We start from the raw sequence: 21,117 nt of genomic DNA on the forward strand, positions 1-21,117 counted from the left end.
TTAAAACAAGCAAACAAACTAACTAACTAAACACACACATTTCACACCTGTTCGCGCGATCTGAACCCTTATCGTAAGGGGAGCTACCAGTCCTTCTGTGGACGAGCTACTTTCTATTTTAAATTCCCTGAATTTAAAATACTCTCTAGACCCAGTCTAGACCCAGTTGGGGAGCTACCCAGAGCTCTAATCCCACACCTGTTCGCGCAATCTGAACCCTTATCGTAAGGGGAGCTACCAGTCCTTCTGTGGACGAGCTACTTTCTATTTTAAATTTCCTGAATTTAAAACACTCTCTAGACCCAGTCTAGACCCAGCTGGGGAGCTACCCAGAGCTCTAATCCCACACCTGTTCGCGCAATCTGAACCCTTATCATAAGGGGAGCTACCAGTCCTCCTGTGGACGAGCTACTTTCTATTTTAAATTCCCTGAATTTAAAACACTCTCTAGACCCAGTCTAGACCCAGTTGGGGAGCTACCCAGAGCTCTAAACCCACTTAACTAACTAACAAACAAACAAACAAACTCAAAACAGATAAAATCAGAACAGTAGATAAAATCAGTAGTTAATGTAAGTTTTGAAATTTAAGCTTAACTAATTAACAAGCAAACAAAACAGTATATAAAATCAAAACAGATAAAATCAGAAATAGATAAGATCAGTAGTTAGTGTAAGTTTTGAAATTTAAGCTTAAAAGTGTGGATTTGGTGCTTTATTCAAATGCAGCTGAGAATAGGTGAGTCTTCAACCTGGATTTAAATAAACTGAGTGTTTCAGCTGATCTGAGGCTTTCTGGGAGTTTGTTCCAGATATAAGGAGCATAGAAGCTGAATGCAGCTTCTCCGTGTCTGGTTCTGACTCTGGGAACTGATAAAAGACCGGATCCAGATGACCTGAGGGATCTGGAAGGTTCATACTGGGTTAGGTCACTGATGTATTTTGGTCCTAAACCATTCAGAGCTTTATAGGCCAGCATCAGAACTTTAAAGTCTATCCTCTGACGGACAGGCAGCCAGTGTAAAGACCTCAGAGCTGGACTGATGTGGTCCACTTTTTTGGTCTTAGTGAGGACTCGAGCAGCAGAGTTCTGAATGAGCTGTAGTTGTCTGACTGATTTTTTTAGGTAGACCTGTAAAGATGCTGTTACAGTAATCAAGCCTACTAAAAATGAATGCATGGACTAGTTTTTCCAGGTCCTGTTGAGACATCAGATCTTTTATCCTAGAAATATTCTTGAGGTGATAGTAAGCTGATTTTGTTATTGTCTTAATGTGTTTTTCTAAGTTTAGGTCTGCATCCATCACTACACCCAAATTTCTCGCCTGGTTTGTGGTTTTTAGATGTATAGATTGAAGTTCTCTGGTGACCTGTAATCGTTTTTCTTTGGCGCCAAAGACTATTACTTCAGTTTTGTTTTTGTTTAGTTGGAGAAAATTGTGGCACAACCAGTCATTAATTTCCTCAATGCATTTACCAAGAGCCTGTACAGAGCCTCGGTCTCCTGGTGACATTGTGATATATATTTGTGTGTCATCTGCATAGCTGTGGTAGTTTATTTTGTTGTTCTTTATAATCTGTGCCAGTGGGAGCATGTAAATGTTAAACAGAGGGGGTCCCAAGATGGAACCTTGGGGAACTCCACATGTGATACTTGTCTGCTCGGATGTGAAGTTACCTATTGATACAAAGTATTTCCTGTTTTCTAAGTATGTTTTGAACCAGTTTAGTACAGTTCCTGAAAGACCTGCCCAGTTCTCCAGTCGTTTGAGTAATATGTTGTGGTCAACTGTATCAAATGCTGCACTGAGATCCAGTAAAACTAGGACTGACATTTTTCCACTGTCTGTGTTCAGACATATGTCATTAAACACTTTTGTCAGAGCGGTTTCAGTGCTGTGGTTCTGTCTAAAACCTGACTGGAAGGCATCATAGCAGTTATTCTGTTTTAAGAAGTAATTGAGCTGTTGAGAAACTGCTTTTTCAATGATCTTACTTAAAAATGGGAGATTTGAGATCGGCCTGTAGTTCTTCATTTGTGTCTTGTCAAGATTGTCCTTTTTCAGTATAGGTTTGATTACAGCAGTTTTTAGTGGTTCTGGAAACACACCTGACATTAAGGAAAAGTTGACGATCTGTAACAGGTCTGACTCTAAAGTCTTTGAGACCATGTGAATTCATGGATTTTTTTTTTTCACATTCTGTCTCTCACGGTTGAAGTGTACCTCTGGTGCAAATTACTGACCTCTGTCATCATTTTAGGTGGGGGAACTTGCACAATCGGTGGCTGACTAAATACTTTTTTGCCCCACTGTAACTGAGCATTGCATGGCACATCCAACATGCTGTTTTACTTTAGTCCATGACGCGATTACCTTCAGGGTCATACTCACATGAAAACCAAAATAGTTCCAAACAGTGTTGCCAACTCCTCAGTAAGGAAAATCGCTATTGGTTGTCCTAAAAGTTGCTAGAAGTTGCTAAATGACGTCATTGCCTAATTTGCATAATTGGTCATGCTAATCTAATTGTAACCTATGTTGTTGGAGAGAGAAATAACATCGTGGAAGAGACATAAAGTGAGTAAAAAACGTCCTAAATGCATTGCACCCCTAGTATATATATGTATATATAAGTGTATATGTATGTATGTATATATATGTGTGCAACAATACTCGTATCACTATTGAACCGTTCGATAAAGTGCTTTCGGTTCGGTACGCATATGTATCGAACAATACAAAAATTTTTATTTATTTTATCAACTTTTCTTCTGACGATGCTGTCTGTGTTGAGCGCTCAGTGAATCTGCATTTGACTACTCCGCCTAGGTTGCACTGTCGAGCGCAGATCGACTGAGCACAGCGCAAGCTAGCAAGACAGAAGCTAAGCTCGTTGCAACATGGCAACTGCCTGAACGCTACCTGAAATTGAACCTCCCCCACCCTCATTCAGATATGGCGTTTGGAACTATCTTGGTTTTCATGTGAAGCATGACCCTGAAGGTAAGCGTGTCATGGACAAAAGTAAAACAGAATGTCGGTTGTGCCACGCAGTGCTCAATTGGTGGGAACTAGAGAGATATAGCTATAGAGAGAGATATAGAGAGATATTTAGAGATATCTATCTCTCTCTCTATATCTATATATATCTATATATCTATCTATATATATCTATATATCTATCTATATCTATATATATATCTATATATATATCTATATATATCTCTATATATATATATCTAGATTAAAAAAAAAACACCCAGCACGCCCCTGCGGGCGGTTTATCCTTCAAGCTCGGGTCCTCTACCAGAGGCCTGGGAGCTTGAGGGTCCTGCGCAGTATCTTAGCTGTTCCCAGGACTGCGCTCTTCTGGACAGAGATCTCCGATGTTATTCCCGGGATCTGCTGGAGCCACTCGCCTAGCTTGGGAGTCACCGCACCTAGTGCTCCGATTACCACGGGGACCACCGTTACCTTCACCCTCCACATCCTCTCGAGCTCTTCTCTGAGCCCTTGGTATTTCTCCAGCTTCTCGTGTTCCTTCTTCCTGATATTGCTGTCATTCGGAACCGCTACATCGATCACTACGGCCGTCTTCTTCTGTTTGTCTACCACCACTATGTCCGGTTGGTTAGCCACCACCATTTTGTCCGTCTGTATCTGGAAGTCCCACAGGATCTTAGCTCGGTCATTCTCCACCACCCTTGGGGGCATCTCCCATTTTGACCTCGGGACTTCCAGGTTATACTCGGCACAGATGTTCCTGTACACTATGCCGGCCACTTGGTTATGGCGTTCCATGTATGCCTTGCCTGCTAGCATCTTGCACCCTGCTGTTATGTGCTGGATTGTCTCTGGGGCATCTTTACACAGCCTGCACCTGGGGTCTTGCCTGGTGTGATAGACCCCAGCCTCTATGGATCTTGTGCTCAGAGCTTGTTCTTGTGCTGCCATGATTAGTGCCTCTGTGCTGTCTTTCAGTCCAGCTTTGTCCAGCCACTGGTAGGATTTCTGGATATCAGCCACCTCCTCTATCTGCCGGTGGTACATACCGTGCAGGGGCCTGTCCTTCCATGATGGTTCCTCGTCTCCCTCCTCTTTCTTGGGTTTCTGCTGCCTGAGGTATTCACTGAGCACTCGGTCAGTTGGGGCCATCTTCCCAATGTATTCTTGGATGTTCGTTGTCTCATCCTGGACTGTGGTGCTGACACTCACCAGTCCCCGGCCCCCTTCCTTCCGCTTAGCGTCCAGCCTCAGGGTGCTGGACTTGGGGTGAAACCCTCCATGCATGGTAAGGAGCTTTCTTGTCTTTATGTCAGTGGCTTCTATCTCCTCCTTTGGCCAGCCTATTACCCCAGCAGGGTACCCGATCACGGGTAGGGCGTACGTGTTGATGGCCCGGATCTTGTTCTTACCATTCAGCTGACTCCTCAGGACTTGCCTGACCCTCTGCAGGTACTTGGTGGTTGCAGCTTTTCTAGCGGCCTCTTCATGGTTCCCATTCGCCTGCGGGATCCCCAAGTACTTGTAACTGTCCTCTATGTCTGCAATGTTGCCTTCTGGTAGTTCAATCCCCTCAGTTCTGACTACCTTCCCTCTCTTTGTTACCATCCGGCTACACTTCTCCAGTCCGAACGACATTCCAATGTCATTGCTGTATAGCCTGGTAGTGTGGATCAGTGAATCGATGTCTCGTTCACTCTTGGCATACAGCTTGATGTCATCCATGTACAGGAGGTGGCTGACAACTGCTCCGTTCCGTAGTCTGTATCCGTAGCCAGTCTTGTTAATGATCTCACTGAGGGGGTTCAGGCCTATGCAGAACAGCAGTGGGGACAGAGCATCTCCTTGGTAGATCCCGCACTTGATGGTGACTTGTGCTATGGGCTTGGAGTTGGCCTCTAGTGTTGTACGCCACATCCCCATTGAGTTCCTGATGAAGGTTCTTAGGGTCCCATTGATCTTGTACAATTCTAGGCATTCCAGTATCCAGCTGTGGGGCATTGAGTCATAGGCCTTCTTGTAATCAATCCAGGCAGTGCACAGGTTGGTCAGTCTGGTCTTGCAGTCTCGGCTGATTGTTCTGTCTACCAGTAGCTGGTGTTTTGCGCCTCTGGTATTCTTGCCAATTCCTTTCTGTGTCCCGCTCATGTATTGACCCATGTGCCTGTTCATCTTAGCTGATATGATGCCTGACAGGAGCTTCCATGTAGTACTGAGGCAGGTTATTGGTCGGTAGTTGGAGGGGACCGGTCCCTTCTTGGGGTCCTTGGGGATCAGGACCGTCCGGCCTTCAGTTAGCCATTCCGGGTGTCTCTCGTTAACTAGCAGCTGGTTCATTTGTGCTGCCAGACGCTCGTGGAGTGCAGTCAGCTTCTTCAGCCAGTAGGCGTGAACCATGTCGGGCCCTGGTGCTGTCCAACTCTTCATACTGGAGACCCTTTCTTGGATATCTGCCACTGTGATGGTTACTGGACCCTGTTCAGGGAGGTCGCTGTGGTCTGCCCTCAGATCCTCTAGCCACTGAGCATTGCCGTTATGGGTTGCATCCTTCTCCCATATGCTCTTCCAGTATTGCTCCGTCTCCAGCCTTGGTGGTGCTGTTCTCTTATTGTTCCCTTGCCACTGAGAGTACACCTTTGCTGGTTCTGTGGAGAACAGCTGGTTTATTCTCCTGCCTTCTATCTCTCTGGTGTACCTCCTCAAGCGGCTGGCCAAGGCTGTGAGTCTTTGCTTGGCAGTTTCCAAGGCCTCAGGTATGGACAGCTTGCTGTATTTCTTAGGCACCTTATTTGTCTTACCTTTCTGCAACTCCGTTAGTTGGCTAACCTCCCTCCGTGCTACTTTGATCTTGCCCTCTAGCCTCCTTCTCCATGGAGGGTACTGCCCCTTGTCGCTGTTCAACTTGTAGCCAAGCATCTCACTGATCACTGCTGCCGTATTGTAGATCAGCTTGTTAGTGTCGGTAATCGTGGTTGTAGGTATTGCCCGTAGTGCTGCATTAACATCATCTAGCAGACCTTCTGAGGGTACTTCACGTAATCTTGGTGACCGGCTACGGGGGATCCAGGTTTCAAGCTTGGCCATGATCCTATTTTTCAGGTCTGTTCCTCTCGCACTCAACGATCCTTCTCCTATCGCACTTGGGGCTATGTACCCAATCTCGGGTGGGGGTGATGATATCGCCCCCCTGACCTGGCGTCCTGACTCCTCCTTGCCGTAGCATTTGTGTTGTACCTCGTCAATCTCTAGCTGTGAGAGCAGTCCCTTTCTAGCTCTCACAGCTAGAAAGGGATATATATATATATATCGATATAGATCTATATAGATCTATAGATATAGATCTATATAGATCTATAGATATAGATCTATATAGATCTATAGATATAGATCTATATAGATCTATATATCTCTATCTATATATATCTATATCTATCTATATATATCTATATCGAGAGAGAGAGAGAGAGAGAGAGAGAACAATTTGATTTATGAATCTAAAATTTGTCAGCAACCATTATACATGTTCAAACTTTGTGTCACAACATTTTGATGTAAATTTGAGATGGTTGAGTAGAAGACCGGTGTTGATTTGAGATGAATGACCCGTTTAATAATCAATAATCTTGTGAGACACAAAGATATAGAGTTAGAAGTTTTAAACCCCAGTTATTTGGATAGATAACGTCTCATGTGTATAATTCAGGGTTTTTTATTACATATTTTTGGTTCACTACCATGCACAAACAAACACAGATACACACACATAAAATGTAATTTCATCCAGAAAAAGTAACTGTAAGAATCTGTGTTGCTTCTTAATTTGAAGCTGCTAACACGTTGCTCTGGTGGTTGGATTAAAAGTTCTAAAGGTTTTTAAATCAACCTTGAAATTGTCCAAAACAGCTGATTCAATACAAGCTTTGTGCCATCGATTTATTTAATGTAGCAACACCTTGTCAGTCATTAACAAAGAGCAAATGAATAATAAAAAGTAAATGATGTAGCAGGTGGGTCAGACGGGGTCAGTTCAGCTCTGAGTGGGTGGAGCGCTCAGTGGAAAAGAATGAGATAGAGGGGTGCAGCAGCAGATATGGATCTGTTCTCAGCGGTTATTAGGACAGAAAAGAAAGTCAACAGCCAATCAGAGCTTCCCTTTGTGCAGCAGCTGGGCTGTGTGGGTTTCTGTGCGAGTTGGGGGTTTTCACTTTAATGTCACAGTGACAGTTACAGCAACAGCCACAGTTGCACAATAATTCCAGAAAGTATTCAGACCCCTTCACTGCAGTGACTCCGTGTGCTATAATGATGAAATCGAATAAAGTTTTGTTTGTTTAGGTTTTGTTTTGTTTTTTTCACCAAACATTAGAAGTGAGGTCAGCTGCATCCTACAAAACCAATACAGGGAACACAAACTTGTCTTTAATAATGTTGGTCCTACAACATCTAAGCTGGTGTTTATTAAAATCAGTCATTAGGATGAATTTTAGGTTAGCTGTACAAACCAGCATTAAGGTTAATCTGAGCTACACTAGTGTTACATTCAAGACGAGGTCACGTGCTTATTCACATGAATGCAGGTTCGACTTTAGTGGTCAGTAATGACGAACACAACTTAAAAGTATATGTGAGAGATTTTTGGTGCAAATAGCACCATTCATGCAAAGAATATGGAAGAAATCACAGTTAAACAGTATTATAGGAATTTAAAGTTTATGAAGTGATCGCATGAGAACAGTTCAGCGCTGAGTCTCGGACATCCTGCTCGTATGAGAAGACAAACCACACAGAGACAGACTTGGAAACCGCTGAAACAAACAACTTATTGTTCTTCTCGAAACAAACACCAGCGCTTCACCTCACATGTTTTTATTTCACTTCCACTTGATCATGTTTTTACTTGCTCCACCTAAACACATTAAATGAAACAATGATAAGTTTGGAATCAGGGCTTTCAGTATTTAGCTCATGTATGCTGGTGGAAAATTAGATGTCAGCATCAAGAAATATTTCATCAACATTTGGTGTTTTCTGCTGCTTGTTTAAAGTATATTTATTTTTACTGCGCAGCTTTAACAAAGTCAGGTGTTTGAATTCGTTGTAGTGTAGTCTTGACTCTTAGGACCATCTGTCCCCTTAACTACCAGAATACTTCAGTTTTAGTCATTTTCAAAAGTTAGCAAAAAAATAGAAGTACGATTGATGAAATTAATACAGAATGTTTAGTAGAAAAAGTAAATACAGTATTCAGGGTAATTCAAATAAAAGGAAAATTTATAAAAACTAGAACAATTTGACAGACTTTAAGCTGTTTGAAAGAGATTCAGTTAAAAAGTTGAAAAGCGATCCATGTTAGTTTTAAAAGCTAAAGGACGCTACTATGGGGTCGCAGCGCTAACAGCTGCACTGATATCATGACATTGTTCAGAGGCTTTAAACAATCTCACATGGAACACACAATGACACATAATTTACATAACTGATATATAGATATGCAGACACTGCAGGATATATATGTGCATGTGTAAAAAACCCCACACAGTCCAAATAAAGCTGGTGTAAAGATGATATCGTTTTTAAGACTGAGTCCAGAAAACAACATCCACGGGTTCCTGATAGTTTGGTTCCTTTAGTTAGACAGTTTTTATTCTGTTTCCTTTAATAAGAAAACCACACTATCTGTATAAAGAAACATTTGATTTGCAATGTCTGAAAGAGGACAGAGCTTAAAACTGGAGTTTGCTTTCATAGTTTTATCTGCTTCGAATCATGGAGAACATATTAAATAATATTTTAGGTCATAGAACTAATTGTTGTTGAATGACAAACACATTGGTGAGAGTTCACAAATGCATCTGCTAAATATGTCCTTTACAAAATGAAACCAATCAAGGTGAACTCTAATTTTAATTTATTTTAACATTTATAATTTCATATTCAAATAAATATTGGGTCATTGTGTTTAACATTTTTATTGCATCTGGAAGGAATTTGTGATTTTGTGAGGGAACATTATGATTTTGAACATTTACTTCCACACTATGATATCACATCATGTGATGACTATGCAGTCCCAATGATAGTGAACTAAAAATAAGGCTCAGACACACCTGCATGTTTTTTTATCTAACAGATTTATGGTTTCATGTTCTCATCTTCTTTAAAATCCTGTTTGTATCTCATTAAACATTTGTTCTTCTTTTACCACTGCTCATTGCCTATCAGCATATATTGGGAGTGCTGCTGTTTCTCGCAGTTTTCTACAAAATTAAACTCAAACAAGCAAGATTTTTTTTGTTTGCTTTATTCGGAATATTGCAGAGAAATACTTTGAAGAGCAGGCAACACTTTGTTTTAATTAAACAAATGCTATAAATGATGAATCATCTACTAGGGAGCTAATAATTCAGCCTTTTCTGTTTCAGCTCTTTTTTTAATATTGAAATAAAAAAGAAAGTAAAAAAACAACCAAAATGCTGCACTGTTACAGACTTTTCTAAATCCTGAGTGATAAACGATATGAAAAGCGATAAGCCAAGAAGAAGGAAACAGTCAGTCAGCTGCGTGTTTGCGGCTGCGTCTGATGAGCCTGAGCAGAGAGACTCCACAGCAGTACACCAGACTCTTCGTGATCAGCACCGTGTACACCAGGCAGAGCAGTTTTACTTGTTTTTGAGACACGGGATGTTCTGATGATGGACCTTCTGTTAAAGTTTGATTGGTGGAAAGTGTATCTGGTGGAAGTTCTTTTGGTGGACTTTGAGAAACTCCTGAAACAGAAAAGTCACATTTGAGTAGCTGCGTAGCTAATTTCATGCTGAAAAGGCAACAAACTTTCATTACCTTCCTCTATTTGACCCTCCACCGTCCCCCCCTCGTGTGTGACAGAACAGCCATATGTATGTGAGTTCTCGTCTTGCTGATGGATCAACAAGATGCTGGCAGTGTAATCGGACTCTATGATGTCCAGCTGTTCTGTGTCACCAGGGGGCGCCGCCACCGGAGATCCGTCCTGCTTCTGGCTTTTCCAGGTGATCTTGACCACAGGAGGAACCATTTGTGAGGCCACACACAGCAGGGATCTCTTCTCCTCCAGATGATCACTGGATGCTGCTTGGTACACTGTCACCGAGGGCTTTGCTACCGGCGTAGCTGAAGTTTGACAGCAGACACAGAATTTCACTCAGTGTGACCTGAGAAGCTTCATAATCACCAAACTACCAATCAGTGCCTATCGGCCGTGTAATGGCTCATTTTAAACACTTAACAATATTCAGATGATTTATTGTTATAATGTACAATGTAATATTAAATATTAAAGGCAGAATTATATTTATCAAAGTTAAACTGATTTCATTAACACACAATATTTAATACAATTAACTCCTTTGTCCTTTACGTCTGTTATCACAATTTTAAATTATAACAATACAATGTAACACATCTATAGATGTAAAAATAAATCACATCCTTCACATATCATGGCAGCAGTATTGATAATGAAAGCACGCGTACTTTGTACATTATAGTTTCTGTATATATTTGAAGCATATAGTTTGTAATTATTCTAAAACTGTTGCAAATAAGATTTCATATATACGATGTGAATATTTCTATATCAGTTTTTATAATATGTCAGAATTTAATTGTATCTTTGTTTTCATAATGATTTTATATTTGGCATCTATAATCTCTTAAAATATACAAGGTTAGTATATACATATTACAGTAATTTCAGCTGAAAACATTTATGAAGAAATATTTGTACAGGGGATTTTTTAAATCTATATTGTGATTAACTAAATATTTTGTATGACATTTTAATGACATTAAAATGACATTTAAGAAATTTCCAGTATGCACAGAGAGAGAGACCGAGACATCATTAGATCAGAAACTTCAGAACTTTTTTCATTGTGTTCACATGAGACATAATTTTTTTCATGTAGTTAAACAATAGCAATTATTTGAATATGTGAAAAATAGCTTAAAGCCCTCAAAGGATACACAATCAATTCTATATAATGCACTACATGTAATGAAATACTGAATTACATAGCTTATTATATAATTTCAAAACTTTTCTTATTTTAAGTATGATGTCAAGTCCTAAATTTCCAAATTACATCTACTATAATATTTGAGATAATATTAAGTCAGTAGTCATTAAACTTTCCTTAAATGTGTCTTAAGATTCAAATATGAATAACATTTTATTTATAAGCTTATGACTTACTGTAAATATGTCCACGTTTAATTTTAATGATTTTCTTTCACAAATCCCAGTGAGTCTGTTATCTTTTTGAGCTTACAAACAAATATAAAAATAAATAAAAGGATGTTGAAATTTCTTAGATAAGGATTAGTTGTAATCCTGCTCACATCAGACTTTTAGGACTTTTCACGCTGAAAACCCCCCAATAAATACCTCACATATACAGTGAGATTCACAGTTTTTTTTCGACCTTTACAGAAACACATTTAAAGTCGAACTTAACAGAAACTGGCTTTGAACAAATTGTCATTTTGAAAGTCGTAAGGAAAATTAATTCATTTGTTCTTACCTGTTACGTACAGTTTAGCTCCAGAGCCAAAGATCATGTCTCCTCACACAGTGACACAAACCAGTACAAAAACCTGTCTGATGTTGAATGTGGCAGCTGAGGTAAAGCAATGTCATTCACCGATCAAACGTAACATTATGACTCTGCCTGATTTTGTGTTGGTCCCTCTTTTGCTGCCAAAACAGTCGTGAGGCATGGATTCCACTCGACCCCTGAAGATGTGCTGTGGTATCTGGCACTGAGATGTTAGCAACAGATCCTTGAAGTCTTGTAAGTTGTGAGGAAGGACCTCCATGGATCACACTTGTTTGTCCCGTAGATCCCACAGATGCTCAGTTACTGGTCACTGTTTCTTCCTTTGACGACTTTTGATACAAACTGACCACCCGCAGGAACACCCCACAATCGGGCTTTTCCATTTTTGCAGCGAGTCATCTAGCCATCACTATTTTGTCAAACTCACTCAAATCCTTACACTCACCCATTTTTTCTGCTTCTAACACACCAACTTGAGGAGAAAATGTTTACTTGCTCCTTAATACATCCTACCGACTAACAGGTGCCGTGATGAAGAGATAATCTTGTCACCTGTCAGGGGTCATGTTGTTATTTCTGTTTAGTGTAATTCAGCTCCATGATTTGGTTCAGTCGAGATGAATTAATGTTGTAAAAACTGCATGAATCTGAATATTCTGCATAACTTCTGCCTCCAGATGATGAGCTACCTGAGCTGACCTTTGTTTCACAAGTTTATTCTTGTCCAAACAGCAGGTTGGCAGTTTTCCTCCAGAATTAACCTTCTCAACAATGTTTTGATGGAGTAGCACTGTAACAGGATTCATTTGCTGTGGTGGGCGTGTAGTCTGTGGCTCAGCTGCACAGTAGGGGTGTTGCAGTGGGTTCAGGGGCAGTGTCAGGAGAGCCTGGTGGACACAGCTGACATCGATTGTCTGGAATCAATGAACGGTCTGCAAAGATAAAGCTGTGCAAATAAGTCACTTTAACTGCACCAGCCGACCCATCTGAGCATGTTTTGGGACCTAGAAACAGCCAACAAGTGTTACAATATTAGTATGCACTTTGGTCGTCCTCTGGTTTCTAAGAACAAATATCTGTCCAGCTAAATGGTTTCTTCTGTTTGTTCAAAATTATAAACATCGGCAGAGACAAAAAAAAAAAAAAATCTCCTCAGACAAAATACAAACTTGCTGCATGTTTTGTAGTTTAACTGCCTGCAAATCTCAGCATGATTATTATGAGGAGTCCTCATGGAAATGTAGAGAACCAGCACATGACAGCAATGACTGTAAAGGAAAAGAAACCAACCTGTATGCTCTGTGCAGATGTGCAAGGTTACAGAAATAAGAGTTGGACAATCAAAGCGACCAAAAAGACACCAAAGCACAGCTTGCACTCGCGGATGTGATGTAACTTTTAGCTTGGCTGACATTTGTGAGGATGACAGTCATAACTATAATGTTACTAAAGGGTGTGATTGACCAGTTGGCTATACTTTGAGAATCTTGGATTCAAACTGTTGTTTTTCATTCATTTCTTTTTTTTTTCAAAGCCATATGCTTTCTGGTTTCTGGAGCTGTGATCACTGTGTTGTGGTGTTTTGGTTTTCCCTCAGTTGCTGTTCTCATAGAGGAATATTGCTTCTCCAAAAAATATAGACACTTCTGTTTGATGTTTGTCAGAAGAAGATAATCTCTGTGGATTTTTACAGTCTGCTGTTTTTGACCTGAATGTGAACACACAAGACAAGTTTATCTGATACTCCCAATTGTGTCATCTTTTGAATCTACTTGAATTAATTTTGGTCTTGATTATTTTTACTTCTTATATAAATAGAATACAAACTAGTTGTTTTGGTTTCAAAGGTGATGCCTGCGTCAGTGTGTGTGTGTGTGAACCTGAGCTGTGGTCTGCTGCTGTTCCTTTGATGGTTTTTGTTCAGCCTGCAGGGATGTTTTGTCACTGTGAGAGCTTTGAGCACAGGAGCAGTAGTAGATGGCTGAATGAACGAGGCTAACTGCATTTATCTCCAACTCACAGCTGTTCTCATTTTTCACAGCTGAGAAATCTTTTCTCTGAGCATGGTTGTAGTCACTGTTGACTTCACCAGTGCGTATGTTAATATGAAGAATCACTCTGAACTTATCACCGTCTTTCTTCTGGTACCAGTGCACATAACTGCCACTGCACTGGGAAGTTCCACAGCTGAAGGAGACTTTTTTGCCAGGTGTCGCAGTCAAAGTTAAATCTTTCTGGATCAGCTCTGCAGCCATGGTAACCAGCGCTGCAAAGACACAGAGAGGAAAATGTCAGTTTGATGGTGTTTCTGACATGTAGTTTTTGTTGGGTTGAAACTCACCTAAACACAGACAACACAGAGCAGCAGCTGGGAGGAAAAGCATTGTGTGAACCGTTGTGTTCAGTGACATTTCCTCTGGTGAATCTGAGGAGAAGTGATGTTTTGATAGAAACGAGGCCAAACAAGGACAATTTATATGATCAGACGAGGACCACGTGTTTCTAACAACTCCTACAACCTCCCATTAACTGCTGCAGCTGTCAGTGCTGCTGCTGACTGACAGCTAAGGCGTGTGTTGCAGTTTTCCACTGAGACTGAGGTTTGCAAAACACTAACCTTCAAATATAGAGGGGAATTTATTTATTATTTCAGTCGTATCTTTTCTTCACTTTCTATGAAGTCAGTCAACAAAATGTCTTAAAACTGTGATGACTTCAAAACTAAAAATATTTGTTCCCTCAAACACAAACTGAGGAACATAAAGGGACTTAATGTAGTCTGAAATATTTTAGACCATGCGTGGAAACACTAGTATCATCAACATACAACTCAATGATATGGGAGGAAAAACCTCCCATAGAACCGGTCTGAGACATTTTTTTCTTTCTTATCCACCTTTATTGTGTACTTCCAGTACTCCCAGTTAGCTGTCAACCTTAATTACAAGTATTAATTTTACCCTTTGACGGTATGAACATTTCGATTTATGATTTAAAGTACTGAAATTTTGTCTAACTGTTGTCTCTCAGGCTGAGACGGAGCTGTGGTTTCTTGCTTTTCCTCTGATGGTTTTTGTTCAGCCTGCAGGGATGATTTCACACTGTGAGTACTTTTGTAACAAGAGCAGTAGTAGATGGCTGAATGAACGTCTTTAACTGTTTTTAGCTCCAAAGCCCAGCTGCCCTGATTTTTCACTGCTGAGAAATCATTTTGCTGAGGGTGGTTATAACCTCGATTTATTGCACCATTGCTTATACCAATAGAAAGAAGCATTCTGAATGAATCTCTTGTGTCTTTCTTCTGGTACCAGTATACAACAGTACTGCTGCACTGGTCAGTCCCACCACAGCTGAAGGAGACACTTTCTCCAGCTACCCTGGTCAAATAAGTTAAATCATTCTGTATCAGCTCTTCAGCCACAGTAATCACTGGGGTAGAGACACAGACAGGTTAGTATGGCAGTGTTAGTTACAGATGGTGGACTCGTGTTTGAATAAAATCACTCACCTGAACACAGACAGCACAGAGCAGCAGCTGGGAGGAAAAGCATCGTGTGCAGTGATGTTTCTTCTGGTGAACCAGGAAAGAAGTAGAGCTCTGTTAGGCTGATGCAGAACAATGGCAAGTTATAAGATCTTACAAGTACCACGTGGCTTCTAACGGGTCCTCCAACCTCCTCTTGTAAGGGTGGTACTGACTGACAGCTGCAACCATCTTGTCGTTTAAAAGAACATTTAAATATTTTCCTGTAGAGGGATTTATTTGCTGTTCTAAGCTATCATCTTTAATTCATAGTTTCTGACAGGACATACAACCGTGTGACTTATTCTGCTATTTTAGAGATGCAATGAACTTGAATTCCACAAAGATCCTGATCTCTGATTTTAGCTTTGAAATATTTCATTTTTCCCCGTCAACCTAAATCACATAAGTGGAAGATGGATGGATTTTCCCTTTCAATTCATTGGTTCAGTTTCCATTGCTCATTCTTCTGATTCTTGTGTTTGATGATCCAGCTGGTGGAATAACAAAACTGCAGGGCGGTTGCAGAGTGCCCCCTGGTGCACAAACTGTGAAACATCAATATTCATGACATTGTCACAGTGGCACTGTGACATATTGAAAGGTGCTTTTCTTGTCTATTTTTTTTTAAATTGTTCATTTATTGATCACTCTAAAGGCTGATACTGATATGTTGTCAAATCAACCAATATATCAGTGAGGCTCTAGAAATGACAACCCAACCACCATCTGAATCTTATCAGCGTTCACATGTATTTTCACATCATTATAGTACAATAACACTGTTGTAGAAGATGAGTGCACTCCACTTCCATATTGCTCATAGATATATAGACAGCTTTCCTGGACGAGTGATCCCCCCTCTGTTGGTCTACCTTTAAAGTTTTAGTGGTAATTAAGAAACATTTGCAGTTTGGATATATAACACACTGAAAATTTAGAACTAAAGCCACCAAAAAAATTGTTCCATTTTTTTCTTTTTTCCATTTTTTTAAGATAATAAGGTTTTAACTTTGATTTGTGGAGATCTAAATCCTGAAAATTTCTTTAGCCTGGTGTTTGTCTCTCAGACTAACATGGAAGCAATAAATGTGAACCTTACCCCTGTACTCCCAGTACTTTCTAGTCCTCTCTCACATCTTTTGCGATGATGGCGCCAGTGTGTCCTGCAGGCCTTCTCCGCTGCTCTCTGCTGCTTCTTGCCCTTCTGCTTACATACTATTCAGGTGGCTTTGCATTGATTACCTATGACCGGCATACTTTCCTAAGTCTGCGGCCACCCTATACTTACGGGTCGCACTTTCATGGATCGGACCCGTGGGGCAATATAGGAGATACCACTCTGCCATGGACGGATCACCTCTCAGGAACATACTGCCGACCCCTGCCTCCTTCACGCAGGAGATGCTACAGGAAACGGGGCAAGCAGAGCGGTGTCCGTGTCCGCATTAAGGCTTACCTAAAGGCACATTTTGTAGCTGGCTTCGACGTCGATGTGGATGCTTTCTGCCTTCCCTCGACCTTCTGGGAGCAGTTTACCCTTAGGTTGTTCAGGCATCGATGGATTTGCCATGTTGAGTCACAGGCCTGCCCTGCCAACCCAGTGGTTTATTCACTGGCCCGGTGTTGGATTAGGGCTCCTAATGGGCTCCTTCCAACTGTCACTCGGCGTCTTTGACTCGGAGGCGCTATTAAATGTTAGGTCGCTGACGAATAAGACATTTATTGTGAGCGATCTTTTTACTGCTACAGGTTTGGATTTATTATTCATGACGGAAACATGGATTTGTCCTGGTGAGTCTTTTCCTTTTTCAGAGATTGTTCCTCCGAATTGTGCCTTTTTTAGCTCACCGAGACCTTCCTGCAGGGGGGCAGGACCTTCAGTGGTCTTTAGGAATAAATTCTGAGTACGACACCTGCCCTCCGCTATGTTCCCTAGCTTCGAAGCTCAAGTGCTGGAACTTGCTGGTCCCCCCCGACTCTCTGTGTTGTGATTTACCGTCCCTCGAAATATAATAAGACTTTCATTAACGATTTTGCTGACCTTTTAGCATCTCTTTATTTAAATTATGATCGTGTTCTTATCACTGGCGATTTTAACATTCACATCCAGTGGGTTAATGCACCTACCCACTTCAAAGGACATACCCTTGATTTTTTCTTATGGACTGGACATCTGTATCAGGGACATCAGCAACATCGGAATCTCTGACCACTTCCCAGTCATCTTTGATGCTGTTATGCAAAATGGTCCAGGACTTTGAGGGTCCTCGACGTCTTGTGCGCATAATCAATCCTGTGACTGTGGCTGAATTTTTGGCTGCTTTCTCCAAATCTGTTTTTCCTGACATTGATCGTTCTACACCCTCTCCAGTTGATGATTTTGCTAACTCCTTCCTCTCTACATGCTCTTCTTTACTGGACGTTGTGGCCCCTATAAAGCTAAAACAGCTTAGAAGCTGCCCTCAACCATGGTTAAATGACTCTTTACATGCTTTACGATGCATTTGCTGCCAAGTTGAAAGGCGGTGGAAAAAAGATAAGCTCCAGGTGTCTTTTGACATCCTTCGCAGGACCCGCCTGGAATTATAGAAATCAGTTAGGCAGGTTTCCTGTCAGCTGTCATTACGGATAACAGTCACAATCCACATTTTTTATTTAAAACCTTTAACTCATTGATTAATCCCTGTCCTGTAACGCCTAGACTGGCTTCCTTAGCACTTTGTGAAGAATTTTTAAATCATTTTACAGGCAGAATCTTATCTCTAAGAGTCTCGCACCCCCCTGTGATGAGTCAGGCGCCAGCTTTACGATGCTCCACTAACCTCAATCAGTTTTATCCAGTTTCACTCCCCACTCTCAGGGGTATAATTGATCACCTGAAAAACACAAACGCTGTTCATGACATCCTTCCATCTTGCATTATTAAAGATGGGTTTAACATTATCGGGCCCTGTATTTTATCTCTAATGAACCTGTCATTGTTACCGGGCTATGTTCCGGCTGCCTTTAAACACGCTGTAGTGCAACCTATACTCAAAAAGAGCTGCCTCGGTCAGAATGATCTCGCTAACTTTAGACCTATTTCCAAACTCCAATTTCTGTCTTAAGTCCTAGAGAAGATTGTTCACTCCCAACTCCAAACTTATTTGGATGCAAATAATATCGGGGAAAATTTTCAGTCGGGGTTTAAGCCACGCCACAGCACGGAAACAGCATTACTGAGAGTCTTTCATGACCTTCTCTCAATTGCTGACTCAGGGCGCCGTGTGGTCTTAGTTTTGCTTGATTTGTCCTCTGCTTTTGATTTGGTGGACCATAATGTCCTTCTAATGAGGCTTGAGCATCTGGTGGGCATCACGGGCAGTGCCCTTAAATGGTTTAAATCTTATCTATCAGAAAGGTCCTTTTCTGTCACGATGGCTACCTATGTAACAGTGTTTATGTGGCATTCCACTTGCCACAAATGTCAGTGTAATGGGGAAACAGCGCCCCCTATCGGTTTGGCTGGTTAGGTGAGGCTGGCTGCAGTAATCGCTGCCAGTCTGACGTAGCCATACGAGAGGTGAGTTGTATTGTTCCACACACAATGTAGCTAAGTAGTACAGACACATAAAAGATGTTTGATTAACTGATGGGCACCGAGTGTACTAAGGGCGCAGTGGACACATGTCCAACACCAGTTTTATGTACTTTTCATTTGTTTATTATTGTGTAAAACTGTATGCTAAAGCGGAATGCTAATGGGATGTCCTGCCGTAGTGTGCTGTGCGGAGTGGTGTGTGGTGAGCCTTTGCACTGATAAAACACCGCTGTTTCCATTCAGGAAATAAAATGGCAACGATCGATCAGAGACTCCTTGTATTCTTAAAAACACAACGCAGAGTCGAAGAGTCTGTTTGGGCCGAACTGTTGCAGCGGGGTGACGCAGAGACCGGTTACCCCTACTCCTCCTCCATTGCCCCTGTCACCTCCAGTGTCCCCCAGGGGTCTGTGCTGGGTCCTTTGCTGTTCTCTTTATGCTTGTTACCCTTGGGTCGAATCTTTGATAAACACAATATTTCCTTTCATTTTTACGCGGGTGACATTAAAATCTATTTTGAACTGGCTGCTGCATGTCTCTTAACCGGAACTGGTAGATTTGAGTCTATTACTCCAGTTCTCTCCGACCTGCACTGGCTCCCCATTAAATATCGCATTGATTTTAAAATCTTATTGCTCACTTTTAAAATCATACATAACACCGTGTCCAGCTATCTTAAGGATCTCCTCAGCTTTTATACCCCTAGGAGAGTGCTTAGATCAGCAGGTCAAATGCTCCTGGTGCGAACTAGATCCCGCCTTAAGACCAGAGGTGGCCGCACATTCGCCTCTGTTGCACCCTACCTCTGGAATAATCTTCCTCAAGCTATCCGCACATCTGATTCAATTCAATCTTTTAAATCTCGATTAAAAACGTTTTCATTTAGCCTTGCCTTCCCTGCCTCCTAGACCCTGCATTTTTAACTGTACTGTAACTTATCTTTTTTGATTTTATTAATGTTTTTATGTTTTAACCTTCAGCCTCTCGGCTCGTGTCTACTATGCCTGGTATCATTGGTTAGTTATGTCTCCCACCTGTTAGTATATTCCATTTGTACTTATTTTATTATTTTATTTACTTGTATTTATTACTGCTCTTATTTGGTTTCTGTGAAGCACTTTGGCATACACCTTGTTTTTAAATGTGCTATATAAATAAAATTATATTGTATTGTACTCCCAGTTACCTCTCAACCTTGATTACAAGTACTATTTTACCCTTTGATGGTATGAACATTTTCATTTGTCTGATTTAAATACTGAAAATTTCTCTAACTCTTCTCTCTGACTGAGACGGAGCTGTAGTTTCTTGCTGTTCCTCTGATGGTTTTTGTTCAGCCTGCAGGGATGATTTCACACTGTGGGAACTCTGAGAACAGGAGCAGTAGTAGATGGCTGAATGAATGACTTTAACTGTTTTGAGCTCCAACGCCCAGCTGTTCTGTTTTACCACAGCAGAGAAATCATTCTGCTGAGGGTGGTTGTAGTCTGAAGTGATCGCACCAGTGCGTCTGTTAATACCAATAATCACTCTGAATTTGTCACTGACTTTGTTCTGGTACCAGTATACAACTGCAGTGCTGCACTGGTCAGTTCCCCCACAGCTGAAGGAGACACTTTCTCCAGCTCTCCTGGTCAGAGTCAAATCATTTTGAATCAGCTCTGTGGCCATGGTAAACAGCGCTGCAGAGACACACATAGGTTAGTATGTCAACGTTTGTTACAGAGGGTGTGTTCTTGTTTGAATAAAATCACTCACCTGAGCTCAGGCAGCACAGAGCAGCAGCTTGGAGGAAAAACATTGTGTGCAGTGATGTTTCTTCAGCTGAATCTGAAGAGAAGTGGCACTGTGACAGAGCAGAGGCCAAACAAGTATTAATAAGATACTGTTTGAAATCATGTGACGAGGCTCACGTGATTTCAAACGGGTCCTCAAACCACCCTGCAGCTGAAGATCATACAGCTGCTGATTAACAAGTGATGCAGTCTTGTAATTTTTCCACTGAATCTGAGGCGTGAAGAAGAAGAATCAGTGTGAAAGTCTGAAAACTGCTTGTTTAGCCATACGTGTAAACTACAGTGTCATAGAAAACATTTCTTCACACTATAACAACACAATAACATGTTTGTAAAAGATGTTTCAGTTCCGCTTTTTATTTTCTTTACACATATGGATAATCGTTCCTGCATGAGTGATCTCTCTTCTGCCGATCTCTCTGTGGATTATTAGAGATGATTGATTTAATTTGAGGTGATTTCAGGAGTTCTGAAAAGTGTAACTTTGAAATATTATCATTAAAACCATCAACACTTTGTTTCTTTTTCTTCCTTTCTGTTAAGATAATAAGCAATTTGATTGAAAACCACTTTATTTAGTGGAAACATACTAGAGTAGAAAGCTTCCCACTGAG

At 41.1% G+C, this 21,117-nt stretch overlaps 1 protein-coding gene across 1 annotated transcript; it reads right to left on the minus strand.

The window, feature by feature from the left end:
• Positions 1-9,303: 9,303 nt before the first annotated feature.
• Positions 9,304-20,508, minus strand: LOC146547078 (immunoglobulin lambda-1 light chain-like). The gene is made up of 5 exons (XM_085265418.1): positions 20,466-20,508; positions 20,066-20,389; positions 11,566-11,604; positions 9,845-10,153; positions 9,304-9,771 (listed from the first exon to the last, which is right to left on the minus strand). The coding sequence occupies exons 1-5, from the start codon at positions 20,506-20,508 to the stop codon at positions 9,554-9,556; spliced, it is 933 nt and encodes a 310-aa protein (XP_085121544.1). The 3' UTR covers positions 9,304-9,553.
• Positions 20,509-21,117: the final 609 nt, after the last annotated feature.

The sequence above is a fragment of the Mchenga conophoros genome, linkage group LG23, assembly GCF_057382185.1.
Source record: "Mchenga conophoros isolate Kocher_MC1m ecotype Shallow Benthic linkage group LG23, M_conophoros_male_GT1.1, whole genome shotgun sequence".
NCBI lineage: Eukaryota > Metazoa > Chordata > Actinopteri > Cichliformes > Cichlidae > Mchenga > Mchenga conophoros.

Coding starts and splice junctions, on each gene's coding strand:
- LOC146547078 (XM_085265418.1), bottom strand. CDS start 20,508: ATGTTTTTCCTCCAAGCTGCTGCTCTGTGCTGCCTGAGCTCAG. Junction 20,390..20,465: donor TCTGTGCTGCCTGAGCTCAG/GTGAGTGATTTT, acceptor GTGTCTCTGCAG/CGCTGTTTACCATGGCCACA. Junction 10,154..11,565: donor AGCTAAACTGTACGTAACAG/GTAAGAACAAAT, acceptor GTCAAACTTCAG/CTACGCCGGTAGCAAAGCCC.